Source organism: Narcine bancroftii, chromosome 2 (assembly GCF_036971445.1).
Source record: "Narcine bancroftii isolate sNarBan1 chromosome 2, sNarBan1.hap1, whole genome shotgun sequence".
In the NCBI taxonomy this organism is placed as follows: Eukaryota; Metazoa; Chordata; class Chondrichthyes; order Torpediniformes; family Narcinidae; genus Narcine; species Narcine bancroftii.
Window position 1 is genome coordinate 316711215 of NC_091470.1, and position 21297 is coordinate 316732511.

Below are 21297 nucleotides of genomic sequence, written 5' to 3' on the forward strand. Positions count from 1 at the left end.
GCAGGAGGAGCTCAGAGTGTCAGACAGCGTCTGTGGAGGTAAGGTCCAGAAGCAGGACATTGATTATCTTTCCCATTGTTGATTATCTTTCCCTTGACAAATGCTGCCTGACCCATTGAGTTCCTACGACAGTACGTCTTTTTTCTTCAAAGTACTTTGTGGTGCCTGAAAAAAAAATAGGAAGGGTTAATCAAACTTGTAAACCTGAAACTTTACAGATTTTTAACCTAACAGATTTGCGATTTGAGTCATTTGAAGAATATGACAGAGAACATGGCTTGGGAAAGTGCATTGGATCAGAGTGTTCACTTCCTACCTCCCAAGATGGATAGACCCCCGGCACAGTGAGGCTCCCCTTACTTTGGCATGAGTCATTATTCTCACACAGGTTGAGAATAATATCAGTCCCAGCCAAAATTACCATTCCATTCTCTTGCCTCTGTGTAACTCAATAATAGATCAACTAGCATTGATGGGCACAGTATTTGCCCTTTCTTTGAATGTTGTTTTTCAATAAACCAAGAAGTCAAAGTAACATTGCCAACTTGGAGCAGCCACTGGGTATCACACAGATGCATCCTCCTGGTTTTGCAATTGTTACTGAAAGGAAGCTTATTTTTCACCTGATTCATCTGCCTAACAACATCCCGCTATTCCATGAGATCAAATCTTGGTTTCATTCATCCATATACAATACAATTCCAATGATCTGAAATCAGATTCTCTGAAATCTTCATTTATCCAAAAAAAAGTTAAAATTTCGGATGAATGAGGCTATCCAAAACAAATCAGAAATCCTCATGTATCCAAAATTTTTTTGGAGCCAAACTGATCTCACAGGTTGAAAAAAGATTTACACAATATGAAATTAGAACGACGATTGTCCTCATTTCAGGTAACTCTCCCCCCACCCCCCCCTCCTTTTTATTTCTTCTTTACCAACCCCGTTTGATTTTCCTATTGAATTCTCCCTCTCAAATTGCTTGCCACTCTCTCCCAGCCCCAAGCAGTCAAAAGAATCCCTTGTCCCGGTGTCATCAAGGAGAGCGTTCTCCTGGCAGCAGCGGGGAACTCGGATCCCAATGGCAGCAGAGACATCGGGCTCCCAGCAGCAGTGGAGACATCAGGCTCTTGGCAGCAGTGAGGACCTCAGGCTCCTTGCAGCAGTGGAGACATCAGGCTTTTGGCTGCAGCAGGGATGTCGGTCTCCCGGCAGCAGCAGGGACTCGGTGAAGAGGTGTTGGTGATCGATGGTGGCATTTTTTCTGGTGAGAATTTAACATTATTTTAATGCTTTAAAAGCCTTCCCTTGTTCTGTGTTGTTGTTTAAACACTGTTACAAATGATTTGCTGTTGCCACTGGTCTGTTTTTAAAAAATTATCAGTTCCCCGAAAAAAAATGTATCCAACATAGGCCCGGTCCAGACCATTTCGGATAAATGGAGTTGTACTGTACTGTATATTGACTTTCTTTGGTATATTTTACTTTTCTATCAGTTTACATGCAGTAAGGATCATTCTAAGCAGGTACAGATTATATCAAAAAAGTCACTCAGAAGATTTAGTCTGAGAAAAAAAATCAAACAGACATACCCTTCAGCCTGTCTCTGTCAGAAGGATCCAAGGCTGCCACAGGATCAGACACACGGGAAGGTCTGCTGATACCAACATTATTGACAGCACGCACACGAAAGATGTAAGAGCGGCCTTCAACCAATCCAGTGACAGGGAGCCGAGCAAACTTCACTGGGGTGTCATTACATTGAACCCAATGAATCGTTCCTACTTCACATCTGTAAGAAAAGAATTCAAACTGTTAGGACAAACAGAAATCTACCACTTTTTAAAGTAATCCATTAATACAATAATGTTATTATTTCATGTTAAGCAAGTACAATTAATTTTAATTTAATTTTTTAAGATAATTTAGTATAGAGAAATGTAAGGTGTTGCATTTTGGGAGTTCCAACATGGGTAGACCTTTCATTATGAATGATAAGGATCTGTGAAATATTATAGAGCAAAGGGATGCAGATACTGAGTACCTGGAAAGAAGCAACAAAAGTAGATAGAATGGTCAAAAGGACTTTCAACGCATTGGCCTTCATCAGTCAGGGTATTGAGTATCGAAGCTGAAGGATCATATTGCAGATATATAAGATGTTGATGACACCACATTTGGAATATAATATTCAGTTCTGGTCACCATTCTACATGAAAGATGTCAAACTGCAGAGAGTGCAGAGACGATCTCTGAAGGTGCTGGAGCTACAGGGGGTGCTGAGCACCCTGGGCTATATTCCTTAAAGTGCAGGAGTATAAGGGGTGTCTCATAGAAATATACAAATGCATGAGTGAAATAGATTGGGGAACGTAGGGAGCCTCTTGTCCAGAGTAGGAGAATCTGTAACCAGAGGACAAAGGTTTAAAGTGACATTGAACACAGACCTGAGGGGTAACTTTTTTTTTTACCCATAGGGTGGTAAGTATACAAAACAGGTTGCCAGAGGAGGTGGTCGAGACACACATGATTTAAGAAAATATTGGACACATACCTGGATAGGATGGATTTTAAAAGGTTCAAAGGCTCATTTTATTGTCTCATAATAATACATTAAAAATGTAATATACATGATATACTTCAACTTTTAAATTTAATTTTTAAATTTAGAGATGCAGCCTGGTAACAGGCCATTTTGGCCCACGAGCCCATGCTGCCCAATTACTCCCAATTAACCTACAGCTCCCAGTACGTTTTGAATAGTGGAGGAAACTGGAGCACCTGGAGAGATGCATGCAGACACAGGGAAAATTTATAAACTCCTTACAGACAGCGTGGGATTCGAACACCAGTCCCTATGGCTGGCAGTGTAACAGCATTCTGCTAACTGCTATGGTAACCATGCTGCCCACAAATAACTTGCTCCCAGATGGAGTCGTTGAGTGATGCAGCCTGGATATAGGCCCTTCAGATTACAAAATTCATACTGACTATCGCTGCCACCCACGCCACACCAATCCCACCAATATTCCATTTTTATTATTCCCACATACTCGTCAGAGCACCTGGGAGAAACCCAGGAGATCACAGGGTGTGCATGCAAATTCCACACTGACAGCACCCGAGGTCGGGATTGAATCCTGGTGTCCTATACTGTGAGGCAGTGGCTCTATCCGCAGTGCCACTGAGCTGCCGTATAGCAGACAAAAAAGTTGCCATGAGCATTGCCTGGGAGGCCTAACAATAGAAGAAAGAGAAGCAAAAGAAAGACCTTTCAGAGAGGGATATAGCCCAAACACAGGGAGGTGGGACTAGTCTGGGTGGGACATTTTGGTTGGTTCAAGCAAGATTTACACACTGTATGACACTGTATGACACTATCTAATTTTAATTTTTTTAATTTAGAGAAACAGTACAGTAACAAGCCCTTTTGGGTGATGAACCCCTCCCGCCAAAATCCATCTATTTGACCATAGATTGAGACTGGGTTGGCAGAGCCTTAGCAGCTAACAAAGACACAAGTTAGCCCAGCCACCCTCATGCATTTGCAGTGACTAGACAATGCCTTGTTACCCAGTAGTAAACAGGAAACTGGCTTCCCAGAGGAAGGTTGAACCCTGGACCATGCTGGAAGAAACCAAACCCACTAACCACATACCTTCTAACCATGTATGTTTTTTGGATTGTGGGAGGAAATCAAACCAGTGATGGATTCGAACCCAGGCTACAAGCACTGTAATAGCTTAGTACTAACCGTGTGGCCCCAAATCAAAATTTGTTTTCCAATATTTACATAGTTAATTGGAGTTAATCGTGGCATTTTAGCTAGAGTTAAACAATACTATTACTTTCTATCTTGTAAAATAACAATCGAATACCTTCCTCATTCTCTGAACGGTATTCAGAAACTAGAGAGGTCCTCTAGCAAAAACACAAAGCTGGAGAAACTCAGAAGGTCAAAGTGCACTTTATGTAGCAAAGATAAAGATAAATAACCAACATTTTGGGCCTCAGCTCTTCATTAAGAGCCTCTAGCACTGAGGATTTACAAAACATAAGTGGCTGCAGAATCCAATATGAAGGAATAAACGTTACAATTTTATAACACTAGTTTCTTTTAAAATGTATGATTATTTTTGACATCAAAAGATATATTCAAAATACTAAAATATATATACAGTAATTTTGCTTCATGTTAATCTGATCCATTAACTGTTTAATTGACAACTCTAAAATTCTTTCTCTGGTAACCTTAACTTCTACGTTTTGTCACTTGTTGACCTCTCATGTCAAATAATGTGCGAATCTTTCCTTGAGGATACAACCCCTTCCACCCTCTATCCTTGACCAAAGGATGCACAAAAGAGGGAAATAGGATATGACTGAAAAAAAAGGTAAAGGAGGAAGAAGAGAAGAGGAAAGAGAGATAAATTCACAAAAGGGTAAATAGAGAGGGAGACTAAGACACAGAAAAACAGCGTCACAAAAAATAGTGAAAAACAGAAATTGTCCATGCTCTCTAACTTTTAATGAGTGACGTTGGAAGAGATCGACTTACTTTCCACAATTACAATATTACATAGTTACAGAGTTCTTCTGTAAGAGATATTGAAAAACATTCATGTCAGTTGTTGAGACTGGGTTGGCAGAGCCTTAGCAGCTAACAAAGACACAAGTCAGCCCAGCCACCCTCATCCACTTGCAGTGACTAGACAATGCCTTGTTACCCAGTAGTAAACAGGAAACTGGCTTCCCAGAGGAAGGTTAAACCCTGGACCATGCTGGAAGAAACCAAACCCACTTTCAGGACAGCAGAAGATCTGTCCTCATGTAAAATAATCAACCTTTAAAAAATACCGAAGCAAAATGCCACATGTAAAGCATCTGAAATAATGAAACTATTCAGTAGATCAAACAGCATCTGTGGAGAAGGGAACAGTTAACATTTCAGGTTGATGTCTTTTAGCCTTAAATGGCATTAATTCAAAACATTAACTGCCTTTCTCTCACAGTCACTGAGAGTAATTACAAATTTTGGTTTTTATTTCTCCATACAATGTAACATGATTTAACAAGAATTTTACATACATAAATTAGATGTAATGAGAAGCATCTCTGTTTTCATTTTTTTTAACCACTCACCTGTCAACAAAATATCCGAGAATGGGGTTTCCACCGTCAACCGCTGGCTGTTTCCAGCTGACAATTACATAATCCTTGTTGGCATCCAAGCAGTAGACATCTAAGGGAGCTGTTGGAGATCCAGCAACCTCCGCATCACTGTCTGTAAACGAGACACAGTCCTTCCAATTACATTCATCATATCAATAAGCCACTTCCCAATTTGCAACTGATGACTATCAGGCGATGGTGCTGACATTCACCATAATGAAATGCTTCAAGAGGTTAGGCATGGCTCAAGTTAACTCCATCCCATCAGCCAACTTGACCCACTCCAGTTTGCATACTGCCAAAACTGGTCCAGAACAAATGCCATGTCCTTGACCCTATATTCAGCCCTGAACAAGAATACCAACATCAGCTATAGTTCCACTTTCAACACAATTGTACCCAAAGAAAATCACACCAAAACTCCTCAGTACTGACCTCAGTACCCTCTGCAATTGGATCTACGACTTCCTTTCCCTCAGACCTCAATCAGTGATCATTGGTGATAGTCACCATGATTATCGGCATCACAAGGCTATGTACTTAGTCCTCTACTATTCCCCCTCTTACCCCATGACTGCATGACCAAACACAGCTCCAACTCCAACTGTAAATTTGCAGATGACACCACGTTCGTAGCCAGGATCTCTAATGGCGATAAGCCAAGTGCAGAAGGGACTAGTAGCTTCGTCCCAAGAATACAAACTTTCCCTCAATATCAGCAAAACCACAAAGCTGGTTATAGACTTCCAGTGGAGAGTCAGAGTTCACTCGTTGTTTCACATCAACAGTGCTGAGGTGGAGAGAGCAAACAGCTTTAAGTTCCTGGGGATAAGCATCTCCAATGATTTGTCCTGGTCTCAGAGCTTCTAGGTTAACAGCAATGGACAAGAAAGTGCACCAGTGCCTCTAATTCCTCAGAAGTCTGAGGAAATGTGACATGTCATCAGTATCCCTTAACAACCTCGACAGATGCACTACTGATAGTATCCTACAAGTGGTACAAGAACTGCTCCACTCAACATCACAAGGAACTCAGAGGCTAGTGAACATGGCTCAGGCCATCACATATGCTCCCTCCATTCTATCAGCTCCATCTATAACTCTTGCTGTCTTGGAAAAGATGCCAACATAATTGAAAGGCTCAACCGACCCCAGCCACACTCTGTTCATTCCCCTCTGAATGGAAGATTCACATTTGAGATCATTCACGACTGGATTCAAGAACAGTTTATTTCCTACCATTGAATTTATCAGGAGAAGATTCACTGCTGATGCACTCAAACTTTTCTCTCATCAAAACATCTTTTAGCTGTGGTCATCAAATAATTCCATGACGAATAAATAGGATGAGAAATGATACAACATGAAGCAATAGTTTTTCTCAATCAAATTATTACCGGTAAGAATTCTGGATTATGTGGAAAGCTCAGAGAGAAACTTCCAAGGATTTACAGGCAGAATGTCACAAGTGGTTATCACGTGAGCTCTGTGTAAAATCATCTTGAATTAAAGACTGAAATTTTGAGTTAGAGGGTAGCTTGCAAGGGAACTGCAAAAGGGTTGACCACTTGAAGAACATTGTTAGTGCAAATGGTCTGAAGCATAGAAATAGACATCATACCAGAACAAGACACAAATGTGCTGTAGAAACTCAACTGGTCATGCAGCATCCACAGGAAGTAAAGAACAAACATGTTCTGGGCCCGAGTTCTTCATCAGAAATAAGAAAGAAAAACAGGCAGGCGCCCATATAAAAAGGGATAGAGAGGGAAGAGGAGAGGAGAGAAGGGAGGAAGGTGCAGGAGAGGAGAAAAGGGAGGAAGGGAAGGGGAAGTACAGGCTAACAGGTAAAACTATTTTTGTCGTTGTTATTGCCCTTGTTTCCCCAATCAGAGAGTAGCTGTAGGAGAAACTACCTGTGTAATAATGGTCACTTCTGCATGCTAAATTAGTCATGATATGATAAAGTGTCACGATTATTGTATCAGAGTATGGTGGCAGGATGGTGTGGGGGAGAACTGGATGTGATAAAAGTGCTCTTGTTATTTTGAGATTTTTTTTTCGCTGATATGTGGATCCTGAATGGGCATAGCTTGGCATCTTGGGGCAGCCCATGGACAGGTATTATCTTGGAACGGTCAATTTCAGGGCTACCAAGTTTATTTGCACACATACCTCTCACAAAGACATATGCACTGTGGAGTTCATAACCAGATTTTGTCAACACATGCATTGTGTACAGTCCTTCATCTTCTTTGTTTAAGTGGGTAAGAGTTAGTGTAGCACGTTCACCACTCCAGTGCATCTGGACCCATTTGGAAGGATGTAACTGAATCCCTGGTAAGAAAATTGAAAAGATGCAGAAATATAAGACACAGAGAGCCAAACAATGAAATGACATTTCAGTAATCTCTTATCTTTATTAATACTTATTTCTGTTAATCCTAAATTAAACACAAAATCATAGATATTCAACATCAGGAAAATGTAAGGTGCTAAAGTCCCAAATCTCCAATGGCTGCTCCCATGATCAAGTGACGGGGAATTGTCAGATGGGGCACTGATTTTCCCAATTAGCATATGCAGCATTAGACAAAAATATATAAATCAAGTCTGTTCAGCGCACGTTTTCAAAAGCAGCATCATGTACTCAAGCTCTGACTGAAATTGGTCCAGTTGATCTTACCCACAAAGTCATTGTGAGTCACAGATCTCTGAGCTTCTAGGTTAACAGCAAAAAGATTGTTACAATCAGCAAGATCTTTCTTACTTGGTTAATATAACATAACATATAACATAACAATTACAGCACGGAAACAGGCCATTAGGCCCTTCTAGTCCGCACCGAACCAAACACCCCTTTCTAGTCCCACCTCCCTGCACAATGCCCATAACCCTCCATCTTCTTCTCATCCATAGACCTGTCCAACCTTTTCTTAAATAATGCAATTGACTCCGCCACCACTATTTCTCCCGGAAGCTCATTCCACACGTCTACCACTCTCTGAGTAAAGAAGTTCCCCCTCATGTTACCTCTAAACCTCTGCCCCTTAATTCTTAACTCATGTCCTCTTGTCTTAATCTTTCCTCCTCTTAACGGAAATAGTCTATCCACATCCACTCTGTCTATCCCTTTCATAATCTTAAATACTTCTATCAAATCCCCTCTCCACCTTCTACGCTCCAAAGAATAAAGACCTAATCTGTCCAATCTCTCCCTATACTCTAGATGCTTAAACCCAGGCAACATTCTGGTCAACCTTCTCTGCACTCTCTCCACTCTGTTTATATCCTTCCTATAATTAGGCGACCAGTGGGAAAAAAAATTGGTGTTGCAGCAGCAACTTTGGCTCCTCATTATGGTCAAATCACTGTATTGTCTATGATTGGGAAGGGCTTGTGCAAGAGTAACAACTTGAGCCTCAACATGAACGAGATGTAGGAAATGATTGTGGACTTCAGGAGAACCACCCTCCACTACATATCAATAACTCTGTAGTGGAGAGCACCAAGATCCTTGGAGTTCACTTAACTAGTGACCTATCATGGACACACAACATGAACGAGATGTAGGAAATGATTGTGGACTTCAGGAGAACCAACCTCCACTACATATCAATAACTCTGTAGTGGAGAGCACCAAGATCCTTGGAGTTCACTTAACTAGTGACCTATCATGGACACACAACATGAACGAGATGTAGGAAATGATTGTGGACTTCAGGAGAACCAACCTCCACTACATATCAATAACTCTGTAGTGGAGAGCACCAAGATCCTTGGAGTTCACTTAACTAGTGACCTATCATGGACACACAACATGAACGAGATGTAGGAAATGATTGTGGACTTCAGGAGAACCAACCTCCACTACATATCAATAACTCTGTAGTGGAGAGCACCAAGATCCTTGGAGTTCACTTAACGAGTGACCTATCATGGACACACAACATGAACGAGATGTAGGAAATGATTGTGGACTTCAGGAGAACCAACCTCCACTACATATCAATAACTCTGTAGTGGAGAGCACCAAGATCCTTGGAGTTCACTTAACGAGTGACCTATCATGGACACACAACATGAACGAGATGTAGGAAATGATTGTGGACTTCAGGAGAACCAACCTCCACTACATATCAATAACTCTGTAGTGGAGAGCACCAAGATCCTTGAAGTTCACTTAACAAGTGACCTATCATGGACACACAACATGAACGAGATGTAGGAAATGATTGTGGACTTCAGGAGAACCACCCTCCACTACATATCAATAACTCTGTAGTGGAGAGTACCAAGATTCTTGGAGTTCACTTAACTAGTGACCTATCGTGGACACACAACATCTCCTCAGTTGTCAGGAAAGTGCACCAATTACTGCACTTCTGAGAAGACTGAAGTGGGCAAAGCTACCAGCCACCATCATATTAACCTTCTACAGGTGCTCTACCAAGAGTGTCCTGCCTAGCTGCATTACAGTGTGGTATAGTGCTGCAGGGAATTAGATCAGAGGTCCATCCACAGGGCCACAAGAGAGGCAGAGAGAATCACTAGATTCTTCCCCCCAATCAATGTGTTGTAGCAACTACTATCCATTAAAAAATCCCCTCGAGGTTTAAGTCGGCTCTTTACTGTGATGCATTCAAATTCATTCACAACAAAGTGTTTTTAACTGTTTATTAGTGAACACAACAGGATTCATAATGTGGTAACGATCAGTGTAAGGTAATGACCATGAACTTGGTAACAATAATGTCCTTGCTAACATGACTAACGTCAGTGAAGCGATACCGTGTTGACGATAATGGTCAACAGAAAATATCGGAGTCCTACTCACCCACCGTCTATCCCATCAAACCAGTCAATGCAGGCTAACTCCTTCCTCAACCATGCGAAAACCCCCGCACATGTGTCAACAACCATAGTGAAAAAACAGAAGGCATGGAGCCTCCGGATCCCAGAAAGTGCGTAGCCTCCGGACTCTGGGACATCGCTGGTGCCCGCAGCCAAACAAATGACAATAAACAAAGTTTATTGGCTCTTACACCAGCCCCCTAATTATTATTTCTCAAACAATAATTTCACAATTATAAATAACAATCATGCAGAAAATTCCAATATTATGTAGAATTTCTTTCTTCATAAGACCAGAGGTTACTAGCACAAAGCTTTGAAAAAGAGTGATCTTTACCACCCCTCTGGACCAGTAAATTTGTAGTCTGTGTAGTGGGCAAGGGGCAAGGTACAAAAAACAACAAAATAAAATCAGTTTTGGGCTTGTCAAAGTTCCTCTGCCTCCTGTAAAAGGAAAACTTTGCTGATGGTCTTGATCCAAACATGACGTACAAACCATTTTTTGTCCAGGATAGTCTCAACAATTTTTCAAGTTAGCCAGGAGTTTTGAGGCACTAAATCATCTATGATGATCGCAATGTTTCCTAGTGTGAAGTTGCATCTGATGTTGGACAATTTCTGTCACTCCTGTAGTTGGGGAAGATATTCTTTAATCCATCTTTTCCAGAACAAGTCTGTCATATACTGGGCAAGCATATATGCCCTCCTTCTGAAACTGCCCTGGTGGCATTGATGACATAATCTTAAGGAGCAGAAGATGGTTTGGGGTAAGTGCCTCAAGGTTATTTGGATCTGTAGAAGCCTTGGTGATTGGACAACTGTTGAAATAGCCTCAACTTCACATAAAACTGTGGAGACCCTTCTTATCAAGACTTTGCTCATTTAGGATGGAATTGAGAACCTTTCCCACTGATCCTATTGATCTTTCCAATATACCTCCATGGTCTGACCCAACAAGGGGATGAAAGATCCAACTGATTCCTTTCTAGAGCAATGCATTATGCATTTGACCCTGATTGCAGATTTCAATTGCCTCCCTCAACTCACACTTTGGTGCCACTGTCAGATTATTCTTTTCTTTTTCAATCTTTTTATTATTATTATAATTTATAAACACATACAGTTCAAAGAGATATAAAAAAATACATAGTAAGTAATGAATTAATACAGAGATATTAAACAATAATATTACAGAATAAAAATATATCATAAAAAAAAAATTTGATCAGTTTAGGGTGTGAACTATCTCTAAAAAAAAAGATATAATTAAATAACAATATATGAAAAAAGAGAAAAAAAACCCCAAAAAAGAAGAAAAAACAAATCTGAATTTAAAAAAAACTTTAAAAAAAACTTTTTTAAAAAACCTACAGATATAGCTAAACCACGCCGATCACTCCGATCTCATCTTACAGCCCAATTATCATACATAATCATAGAAAGAAAACAGAGCCAGATTAACTCACCACAAATGAAAATATTGAATAAATGGTCGCCAGGTTAACTCAAACTTAGAAGGGGATTCATAGACAGAGTTTCTAATTTTCTCTAAATTTAAACATAGTATAGTTTGGGTAAACCATTGGAAAACAGTGGGAGGATTTACCTCTTTCCAATTTAATAGTATAGATCTTCTAGCCATTAGTGTAAGAAAAGCAATCATACGATCCGCAGGAAGAGATAAATAAGTCAAATCTATCATAGGTAATCCAAAAATTGCAGTAATGGGATGTGGTTGTAAATCAATATTCAAAACAGTAGATATAATGGAAAAAATTTCCTTCCAATAATTCTGTAAAGAGGGACAGGACCAAAACATATGTGTAAGGGAAGCTATTTCCAATTGACATTTATCACATATAGGATCGATATGAGAATAAAAGCGATGGAGTTTATCTTTAGACATATGAGCTCTATGAACAACTTTAAACTGTATTAGTGAATGTTTTGCACATAGAGAAGAAGAGTTTACCAGTCGCAGAATTTTATTCCAATTTTCATTAGAAATATGAAGGTTGAGTTCTCTTTCCCAATCATTTTTAAACTTTTCAAAAGTCCCAGAATTTATTTTTGTAATTATATTATATAATTTAGATATCACACCTTTTGGAGGGAATTTTGAATATAGTATATCCTCTAAAACAGTCGTAGTCTCCCGAATGGGAAAAGAGGGTAAAGTCGAAACTAAGAAACTCCTAATCTGCAAATATCGAAAGAAATGAGATCGAGGTAAATCATATTTCATGGATAATTGTTCAAATGACATGAAAGAGTTATCCAAGAATAAATCCGAAAAGCATGTTATACCTTTAACTTTCCAGAGTAAATAAGCTTGATCAATTAGAGAGGGATGAAAAAGGAAATTTAGTACAATAGGAGTTTCCAAGATAAAATGACTTAGGCCAAAAAATCTCTGGAATTGAAACCATATACGTAGTGTATGTTTAGCCATTGGATTATCAATTTGTTTATATAATTTAGTAAGAGTGAAAGGGAGAGCAGCTCCCAAAATAGAACTAATTGAAAAATTTTGTATCGGTTTAATTTCTAAATTTACCCAATGGGGATTTAGAGATAATTCTGAATAATTCAACCAATACCTTAAGTAACTAATATTAATTGCCCAGTAATAAATTCTAAAGTTGGGTAATGCCAACCCTCCCTCTAGTTTAGATTTCTGTAAATATTTTTTCCCCAATCTAGGATTCTTGTTTTGCCAGATATACGAGGACAATTTAGAATCGACCTTATCAAAAAAAGATTTAGGAACAAAAATAGGTATAGCTTGGAAAATATATAAAAATTTAGGTAAGATCATCATCTTAATAGCATTAATTTGGCCTATCATGGATAGGGATAATGGTGACCAATTGGTAAGTAAACTGCCGATCAGGTCCAATAGAGGGAAAAAATTAGTCCTAAACAAATCTTTATGTTTTTTAGTAATCTTAATCCCTAAATATATAAAATGGTCTCTAGCTATTTTAAAAGGTAAACTATCATAAATAGGGACCCATCCATTAAAAGGGAATAATTCACTTTTATTTAAATTCAGTTTATATCCCGAAAAATTACTAAATTGGGCTAATAAAGATAAAACTGCAGGAATAGAATTTTCAGGATTGGAAATATATAACAATAAATCATCTGCATATAGTGATACTTTATGAATATCCCTGCAACGAATAATACCAGTAATATTGGGTGCTTCTCTGATAGCAATTGCCAAAGGTTCTAAAGCTAAGTTAAATAATAAAGGGCTAAGGGGGCACCCTTGCCTGGTGCCCCGAAATAATCGAAAATATGGCGATCTTTGGGTATTAGTAAAAACCGAGGCAACTGGGGAATTATAAAGAAGTTTAATCCAAGATATAAATATCGGACTAAAATTAAATTTTTCAAGAACTGTAAATAAATAAGGCCATTCTACTCTATCGAAGGCCTTCTCAGCATCTAGTGAAATAACACATTCTGAAGACTTATGTGAAGGAGTGTAAATAATATTCATCAATCTTCTAATATTAAAGGAGGAATAACGATTTTTAATGAATCCAGTCTGGTCTTCAGAGATAATATATGGTAATATCTTCTCTAGCCTTGTCGCTAGAATTTTAGAGAAGACCTTAGAATCAACATTCAACAAAGAAATAGGTCTATAAGAAGAACATTCGGTCGAGTCTTTATTTTTTTTCAAGATTAGAGAAATCGTAGCTCTGTAAAATGATTGTGGTAGTTTACCCAATGTGATAGATTCATCAAACATCTTAATCAGCCAGGGAGAGAGAGTAGAAGAAAAAGCTTTATAAAATTCCACAGAATATCCATCGGGACCTGGTGCTTTCCCGGAGTTCAGTGAGAAAATAGTATTATTGATCTCCGAATCTGTAATGGGTTTACTTAATTCTAAGTTATCTTGAGGTTATACTTTTGGGAATTTCAAATGTTCTAAAAAATTAAACATATTACTAAGGTCTTGAGGGGATTCTGTACTATATAAGGATGTATAAAAATTTTGGAAAGATTGATTTATCTCTTCCTGGTTAACAGTCAGTTCTCCATTCTGTTTGCGAATCTCCACAATTTGGCGTCTAGCTGAAATATTCTTCAGATGATTAGCCAACAGTTTACCCGATTTCTCACTATGCACATAAAAATCAGATTTAGATCTAATTAGCTGGTTTTCAATCGAAGATGTAAGTAATAAATTATATTCCATCTGCAGTTCAATTCTTTGTTTGTAAAGTTCTTCAGTAGGATCAGTCACATATTTCTTATCAATGTCTTTAATCTTCTCAACCAATAGATGAATCTTGTTTTTGATGCATTTCTTCAAAGCTACTGAGTAAGAAATAATTTGGCCACGAATATAAGCCTTGAATGTATCCCACAATATTCCATAAGAAATTTCCGTAGTGTAATTTGTTGAAAAGAAAAAGTTAATTTGTTCTTTCATAAATTTAACAAAGTCTAAATCTTGCAATAATGTAACATCAAAACGCCAGTGCTTAATAGTAGAAACAGAGTCTTTGAATTTAAGAGAGAGTTGTAATGGAGAGTGATCCGAAATGGCTATAATGTCATACTTACAAGCAGTTACAAGTGGAATAAAACGTGAATCAATAAAAAAGTGATCAATTCTCGAGTATGAATGGTATACATGAGAAAAAAAGGAAAACTCTTTATCTGTCGGGTGAAGAAATCTCCAAATATCAACAGCTCCAGAGTTAGTAAGGAAAGAGTTAATATATGTAGCCGATTTATTCGGTAGGAGCTGTGAAGGTTTCGACCTATCTAGCAGGGGATTCAGACAACAGTTAGAATCCCCACCCATTATTAAATGATATTCATTTAGATTGGGTAAAATAGTAAACAAAGATCTAAAAAACTCAGGGTGATCTACATTCGGGGCATAAACATTAACCATGACAACCTTAATATTGAATAATAACCCAGTAACCAATAAAAATCTGCCGTTAGGGTCTACAGTGATGTCATGTTGAACAAATGTAATAGAGGGATCAATAAAAATAGATACACCTCGAGTCTTAGAGCATGAGTTGGCATGAAATTGTGGGCCTTTCCAAGATTTAAAAAAACGCAGATTATCCCCCTTCCTCACATGAGTCTCCTGTAAAAAAATAATCTGTGCTTTCAGTCTCTGGAATACTTTAAAGACCTTCCTCCTTTTAAACATGTTGTTTAGACCATTAGCATTCCAAGAGACAAAATTAATGTTTTGATCCATTACTTAGGTCAACCCTCCAGTATATAAAGGGTTAACCAAAGCAGGGACCCATGCGCCCGGAAGAAGAATTAAGATATAAGGAAGGACCGGAAATGACGACGTGTCAGCCATATCTGTAGTTCTAAAAGAAAAATCAAGAAAAAACAAAAGAAAATGAAACATAAGAACCCCTGAAGAAAAAACAAAACCCACCCCCCACCCACAAAGCCCCCCATCTGACCAGAGAATGATCAGAGAAAAAAGAAGAGATAATACTAAACCTACCCCCATGTCTTCAGACGGCAGCTCCTAATAAGATCCACCACCTAAACTTATAAAAAGGATAACTCAAGCTAAAATCAAATACTAAATATTGAAAGAAAAATATTTAAAAAGAAATAAAAGAAAAATCGTAATTGTGTAGTACCTACTGATAAAACAAAGTCATAAAGAGTTAAATCATTTTAAAATTAGTTTATGAAGAAAGACAAAGAGAAAATGGCGAATGTTAAAAAAAACCATGAAAAGTTTTAATAAACAAAAGATAAAAAATCGCCATTTTCAGTAATTCAGAAATAAAATAGTAAAGAATATAATCATATTATTAGTATAGATTAATATAAAATTAAACATACACTTATATATTTAAAAAAAAATTTCTCACAGAGGAGAAAGAAAATATATAAAAATGTGTTAAAGATGAACAGGATAATTAGAGCTATAATGATCTATTACTTTTCGAATGGTCAGAAATCAGAATCTGACTATTAACCTGAAAAAGACCAATATCTACCGCATTTTTTATCGGTCACTCGGGCTGAGAGGTCGCGCTAGACGGGAAATTAGCCGACAGGTAGTTCCGTGCTGCAGACACGGAGTCGAATATTTGACGAGCTTGGTTCTCCGGAGAAATCCTGAGCCTCGCAGGATACAGGAGCGCAGGTTTCAGTTTCTTCTCAAAACATTCGGACATCAGATCTTTAAACAGTCTTCGAGTGCCTACTACCTCCGGACTAAAATCTTCATAGGCTCTTAGACTAAAGCCACGAACAGTCACATTTCCAAGTCTTCTGGCTGTACGAATCAATCTATCCTTTGTACTCACGTAATGCATACGGACCATCACCACTCTGGGTTTGGAAGCTTCAGCATTTCGGTTCCAGATATGATGTACTCTATCAAGTAGCGGTGGATCAGCAGGGAATTCGGATGGGTATGCTTCTTTTAAAAGCTCGGCAAAAACCGTCAGGAGATCTCCTTTCTCAATGCCTTCAGGAATTCCAACCAAACGAATATTTTGTCTTCTGGAACGGTTCTCTGAATCAATGCTTTTCAGCTGGAGTGCTTCTAGTTGTTTAATTGCTTTGGAAAGTTTCTGTTCGACCTCAGTCAGTCTAATCTCTTTTTGTTGAACTTCAGTTTGAAGAGCTGCAATTAAGGTATGTTGTTTTTTGGTTTCAGCTTCTGAGGCAATTAAAGCTGTACGAAGTTCAGCTAGGTCTTTTTTGCGACAAACATCTTTGAATTCATCACGAAAGAATTTTAAAAAGTCAGTGTAGGTCATCTCACTTAGTTTAATGTCTGGTTGTTTCTTCTCTCGGCCGTTACCTTCTTCTGCCCGGGTTTTAGCTCGTGTAGCTTTTCCTTCAGTCATTTCTTCAAAATCTTCAGACTCAAGTATAATTAGAGAAATAATAAAGATCTTTCTGACTTCTGTGAAGTTAGTTCAAAGGTGGATACAGGTTAAAAATAGTATATTTTATGGAGCAAAAACCAAAACGTGTTCACTCCATGAGCGCCACCTGGAGACTCCTTGTCAGATTATAGTTCTTTCACATGACCACGTTTGGCTATAAAATGCCAAAGGGTATTGATGAAAGAGTCTGTGTCAAGTGATGATGCCACTTTGATGTGAATTGTTCTTACAGCTAAACATGTGAAAGCAACATCATAGCATTTCACGACACTTCTTCCACGCTTTACTTCAAAGGGTCCAAAATAATCAACTTCAACATATGTGAAGGGTGGTTCGTCAGGAGGGACTCTGCCCAGGGGCAAACCTACCATCTGCTCTTGTACGGGAGTAGCATTTATATGCTGACAAACAACAAATCTTGACACAATTTTTTCTGATTGACACAACGGCACTGGGAATCCAATATTTTTGGCGTTGTCTGGATAACATATGGTTGCAACCATCATGACCCACCTCTTCATGAGCAAGTCAGAGAACTAGATCAGAAATGTGATAATATTTGGCTAGTATGACAGGATGTTTCATCTCTACTGGCATTGCTACTCTTCTAAGTCATCAACCAACTCTTAATACATCATTTTCCAGAATGGGGTTGAGCTTATTAATGTGGCTAGTCCTTTTAACATTCATTCCTTTTCTCAAATTTGAAATTTCATCTGCAAAATCTCTTCTTCTGGTAAAAGCAAATTACGTCCATTTTAGTATTAGCAGTTCTTCAACTCTAGATCACTGTTTTCCTGAGTCTCAAGATTTCCTGTCTCCTTTAGTGGCAGATCTCTCTGATGGATGTTATCTGGATGAAGTTGAGCAAGACCATTACTTGCTGATTTCCTTTTTTCTGCTACAATACAGAAGCTGTCCTTCAAGTCTGAGCATCCATTCTCTGCCCTTTTCAAATGAGTCCAGGATGAGAAGTAGTGGATGAAGTGAGTTACTGGATCCACTTCTTCAGACGTTATCTGAGCAGCATTGACAGTTATGCTCTTGAATTTAGATTCCTTTGGTGAGATTTCTTTCAATCCATCAGGATTCTGACACCACTCTTCCTGAGGCCAAAGAAGAAACTGAGGCCCGTACACCTGTGGCAGCCTGTCAAGGCAGCGATCAGGCCGGCACTCCGGGCAATGAGCGCAACCAAAGGCCAGGAGCCTGCGCAGCAGCACTGACCCCAACAAGTGAACCAGTGGGTAAACGGCAAGGGCAACTTCAAGGCCAGTGACCCCAAAATGGCGCTGGCCTTACTTAAACAGACAGGGATAGCGGGTGAGGAAGAAGGGCATTGTTATGCAGGAAAGTACTGCACGTGGGAAACCCGCTTTTGTTATGCATGTTGTGACATCAGTCAAGGGGAGGGGTCACAGTGGGAATAGTGGAAGTATAAAAGTCGGGCCTGAGCCTTGTTAAAACTCAGAGCTTAACCTGACTACACTATGTGCGTGTGTGTCTTCTTTCAAGTAGCACACGGCTACATATTGCATCTTCTTTCTGAGGCTGCTGAAGTGAGGCAGTGATCCACATAGAAGTTGTTCATAATGGTGATTACAGCCTGAGGGCTAAACTGTTTCACATTGCCCTCAGCACACTTCCTATGAGCAAAGTTCACACCACTTGAAGATGAAGTTGCTCCAGATAGATGCACAGTCATTCAGTATTCCATGTTCTGACTGTAGACTCCATCAGACCACTAGAGGAACCTTAATGAGTTACGGTCTCCATTTGGTGCTTTCACCTGGTGCCACATTGCTTCAACATCTGCAGTGATGACAATAGGTTCTTTACAGAATCTAGCCAAGACTGATATGAATGTACTGGTCAGGTCTGACCCCTGTAAGAGCTGAGAATTTAATGAAACTCCCTGAAATGTCACTCCACAGTTAAACACCACTCAAAGTTTTTCTTTTCTTGATGCATAACCCCATGATGTGGTAGATAACATATTTTGCATCATTAAATTCCAAGACACCATCTGATACTTTCTCTGTATAACCTTTGGATGTCATGTAAGGCATGAAGTTGGTGTAGTCCAAATGAAAGGAAGAACCCCTCTTGGATCTTCTCTTTAGGTTCAGTGTACATGTTTCAGCAAGATAAGGGCAGCACAGATGGTGTAGTGGTTAGCGCAATGCCTTTACAGTGCCAGCGATGGAGACCAGACCTGGGTTCAAATCCCATGCTGCTGTAAGGAGTTTGTACATTCTCCTCATGTCTGTGTGGGTTTTCTCTGAGGGTGTTGGTTTCCTCCCACCATTCAAAACATACCGAAGGTATAGGTTAATGGGGTGTAAATTGGGTGGCATGGACTCGTTGGCGAAATGGCCTGTTACCGTTCTGTATGTCTAATTTTTTTTAATTAAATTTAAATAATACTGTTTTCAGGTATGCATATTTATCTTTCCTTTAAGAAAGTGCAGAGAACAAAACAAAGGACTCTACATCACCTTTGTTGACCTCACCAAAGCCTTCGACACCGTGAGCAGGAAAGGGCTTTGGCAAATACTAGAGCGCATCGGATGTCCCCCAAAGTTCCTCAACATGATTATCCAACTGCACGAAAACCAACAAGGTTGGGTCAGATACAGCAATGAGCTCTCTGAATCCTTCTCCATTAACAATGGCGTGAAGCAAGGCTGTGTTCTCGCACCAACCCTCTTTTCAATCTTCTTCAGCATGATGCTGAACCAAGCCATGAAAGACCCCAACAATGAAGACGCTGTTTACACCCGGTACCGCACGGATGGCAGTCTCTTCAATCTGAGGCGCCTGCAAGCTCACACCAAGACACAAGAGAAACTTGTCCGTGAACTACTCTTTGCAGATGATGCCGCTTTAGTTGCCCATTCAGAGCCAGCTCTTCAGCGCTTGACGTCCTGCTTTGCGGAAACTGCCAAAATGTTTGGCCTGGAAGTCAGCCTGAAGAAAACTGAGGTCCTCCATCAGCCAGCTCCCCACCATGACTACCAGCCCCCCCCCCCCCACATCTCCATCGGGCACACAAAACTCAAAACGGTCAACCAGTTTACCTTTCGCGGCTGCACCATTTAATCAGATGCAAGGATCGACAATGAGATAGACAACAGACTCGCCAAGGCAAATAGCGCCTTTGGAAGACTACACAAAAGAGTCTGGAAATACAACCAACTGAAAAACCTCACAAAGATAAGCGTATACAGAGCCGTTGTCATACCCACACTCCTGTTCGGCTCCGAATCATGGGTCCTCTACCGGCATCACCTACGGCTCCTAGAACGCTTCCACCAGCGTTGTCTCTGCTCCATCCTCAACATCCATTGGAGCGCTTTCATCCCTAACGTTGAAGTACTCGAGATGGCAGAGGTCAACAGCATCGAGTCCACGCTGCTGAAGATCCAGCTGCGCTGGGTGGGTCACGTCTCCAGAATGGAGGACCATCGCCTTCCCAAGATCGTGTTATATGGCGAGCTCTCCACTGGCCACCGTGACAGAGGTGCACCAAAGAAAAGGTACAAGGACTGCCTAAAGAAATCTCTTGGTGCCTGCCACATTGACCACCACCAGTGGGCTGATATCACCTCAAACCGTGCATCTTGGTGCCTCACAGTTTGGCGGGCAGCAACCTCCTTTGAAGAAGACCGCAGAGCCCACCTCACTGACAAAAGGCAAAGGAGGAAAAACCCAACACCCAACCCCAACCAACCAATTTTCCCCTGCAGCCGCTGCAACCGTGTCTGCCTGTCCCGCATCGGATTTGTCAGCCACAAACGAGCCTGCAACTGACGTGGACTTTTACCCCCTCCATAAATCTTCGACCGCGAAGCTAAGCCAAAGAAGAAAGGTAATCCAATGCAATAATGGCCATTGACTAGCTTGCAGATTTTGAGGATAAATCTGAGAACTGCTCGTCTTCTCTTGAATGTTCTTGCTCATTACTGAGGCAGTCAGGAAAGTCAGTCCTGAACTGCTGTTCCCACAGCTCATCAAGTTTCACAACTGCTATCCTGTTGACACTTGTCAATGAACTGCTCCTGAGCGATATCATTATTTCCTCCTAATGGTCCATTAATTGTCCAACCAAGCATGGTTTTGACAGCGTAAGGTCCATCTCCCACACTCTGCACTATAATCTAGTGGTTACAAAGTCTTTGGTACATCTGAGCCAATCAGCATCTTTTTATCACAGCCAATTTCAGGTAGATGGACATTCCTCAGATGAGACCACCGATCGATATCGTTTTGATGTGGGATTTTTCCTTTGTGCACAGGCATAGCCTTCTGAGTGTATATGCTTGAGAGCTCACAAAAATCACTGCTGTC

General features: G+C 39.9%; 1 protein-coding gene across 6 annotated transcripts in view; it reads right to left on the bottom strand.

Moving 5' to 3' along the window:
• The window catches only part of myom1b (myomesin 1b), a 196277-nt gene that overhangs the window by 67514 nt on the left and 107466 nt on the right, over window positions 1-21297 (bottom strand). For all 6 annotated transcript variants that reach the window (XM_069921754.1, XM_069921752.1, XM_069921753.1 and 3 more), the window contains 3 exons: window positions 7349-7510; window positions 5144-5285; window positions 1594-1793 (listed from right to left, as the gene is read on the bottom strand). In XM_069921754.1, the coding sequence (XP_069777855.1) occupies window positions 1594-1793; window positions 5144-5285; window positions 7349-7510 (504 nt within the window). The remainder of the gene's footprint in view (window positions 1-1593; window positions 1794-5143; window positions 5286-7348; window positions 7511-21297) is intronic.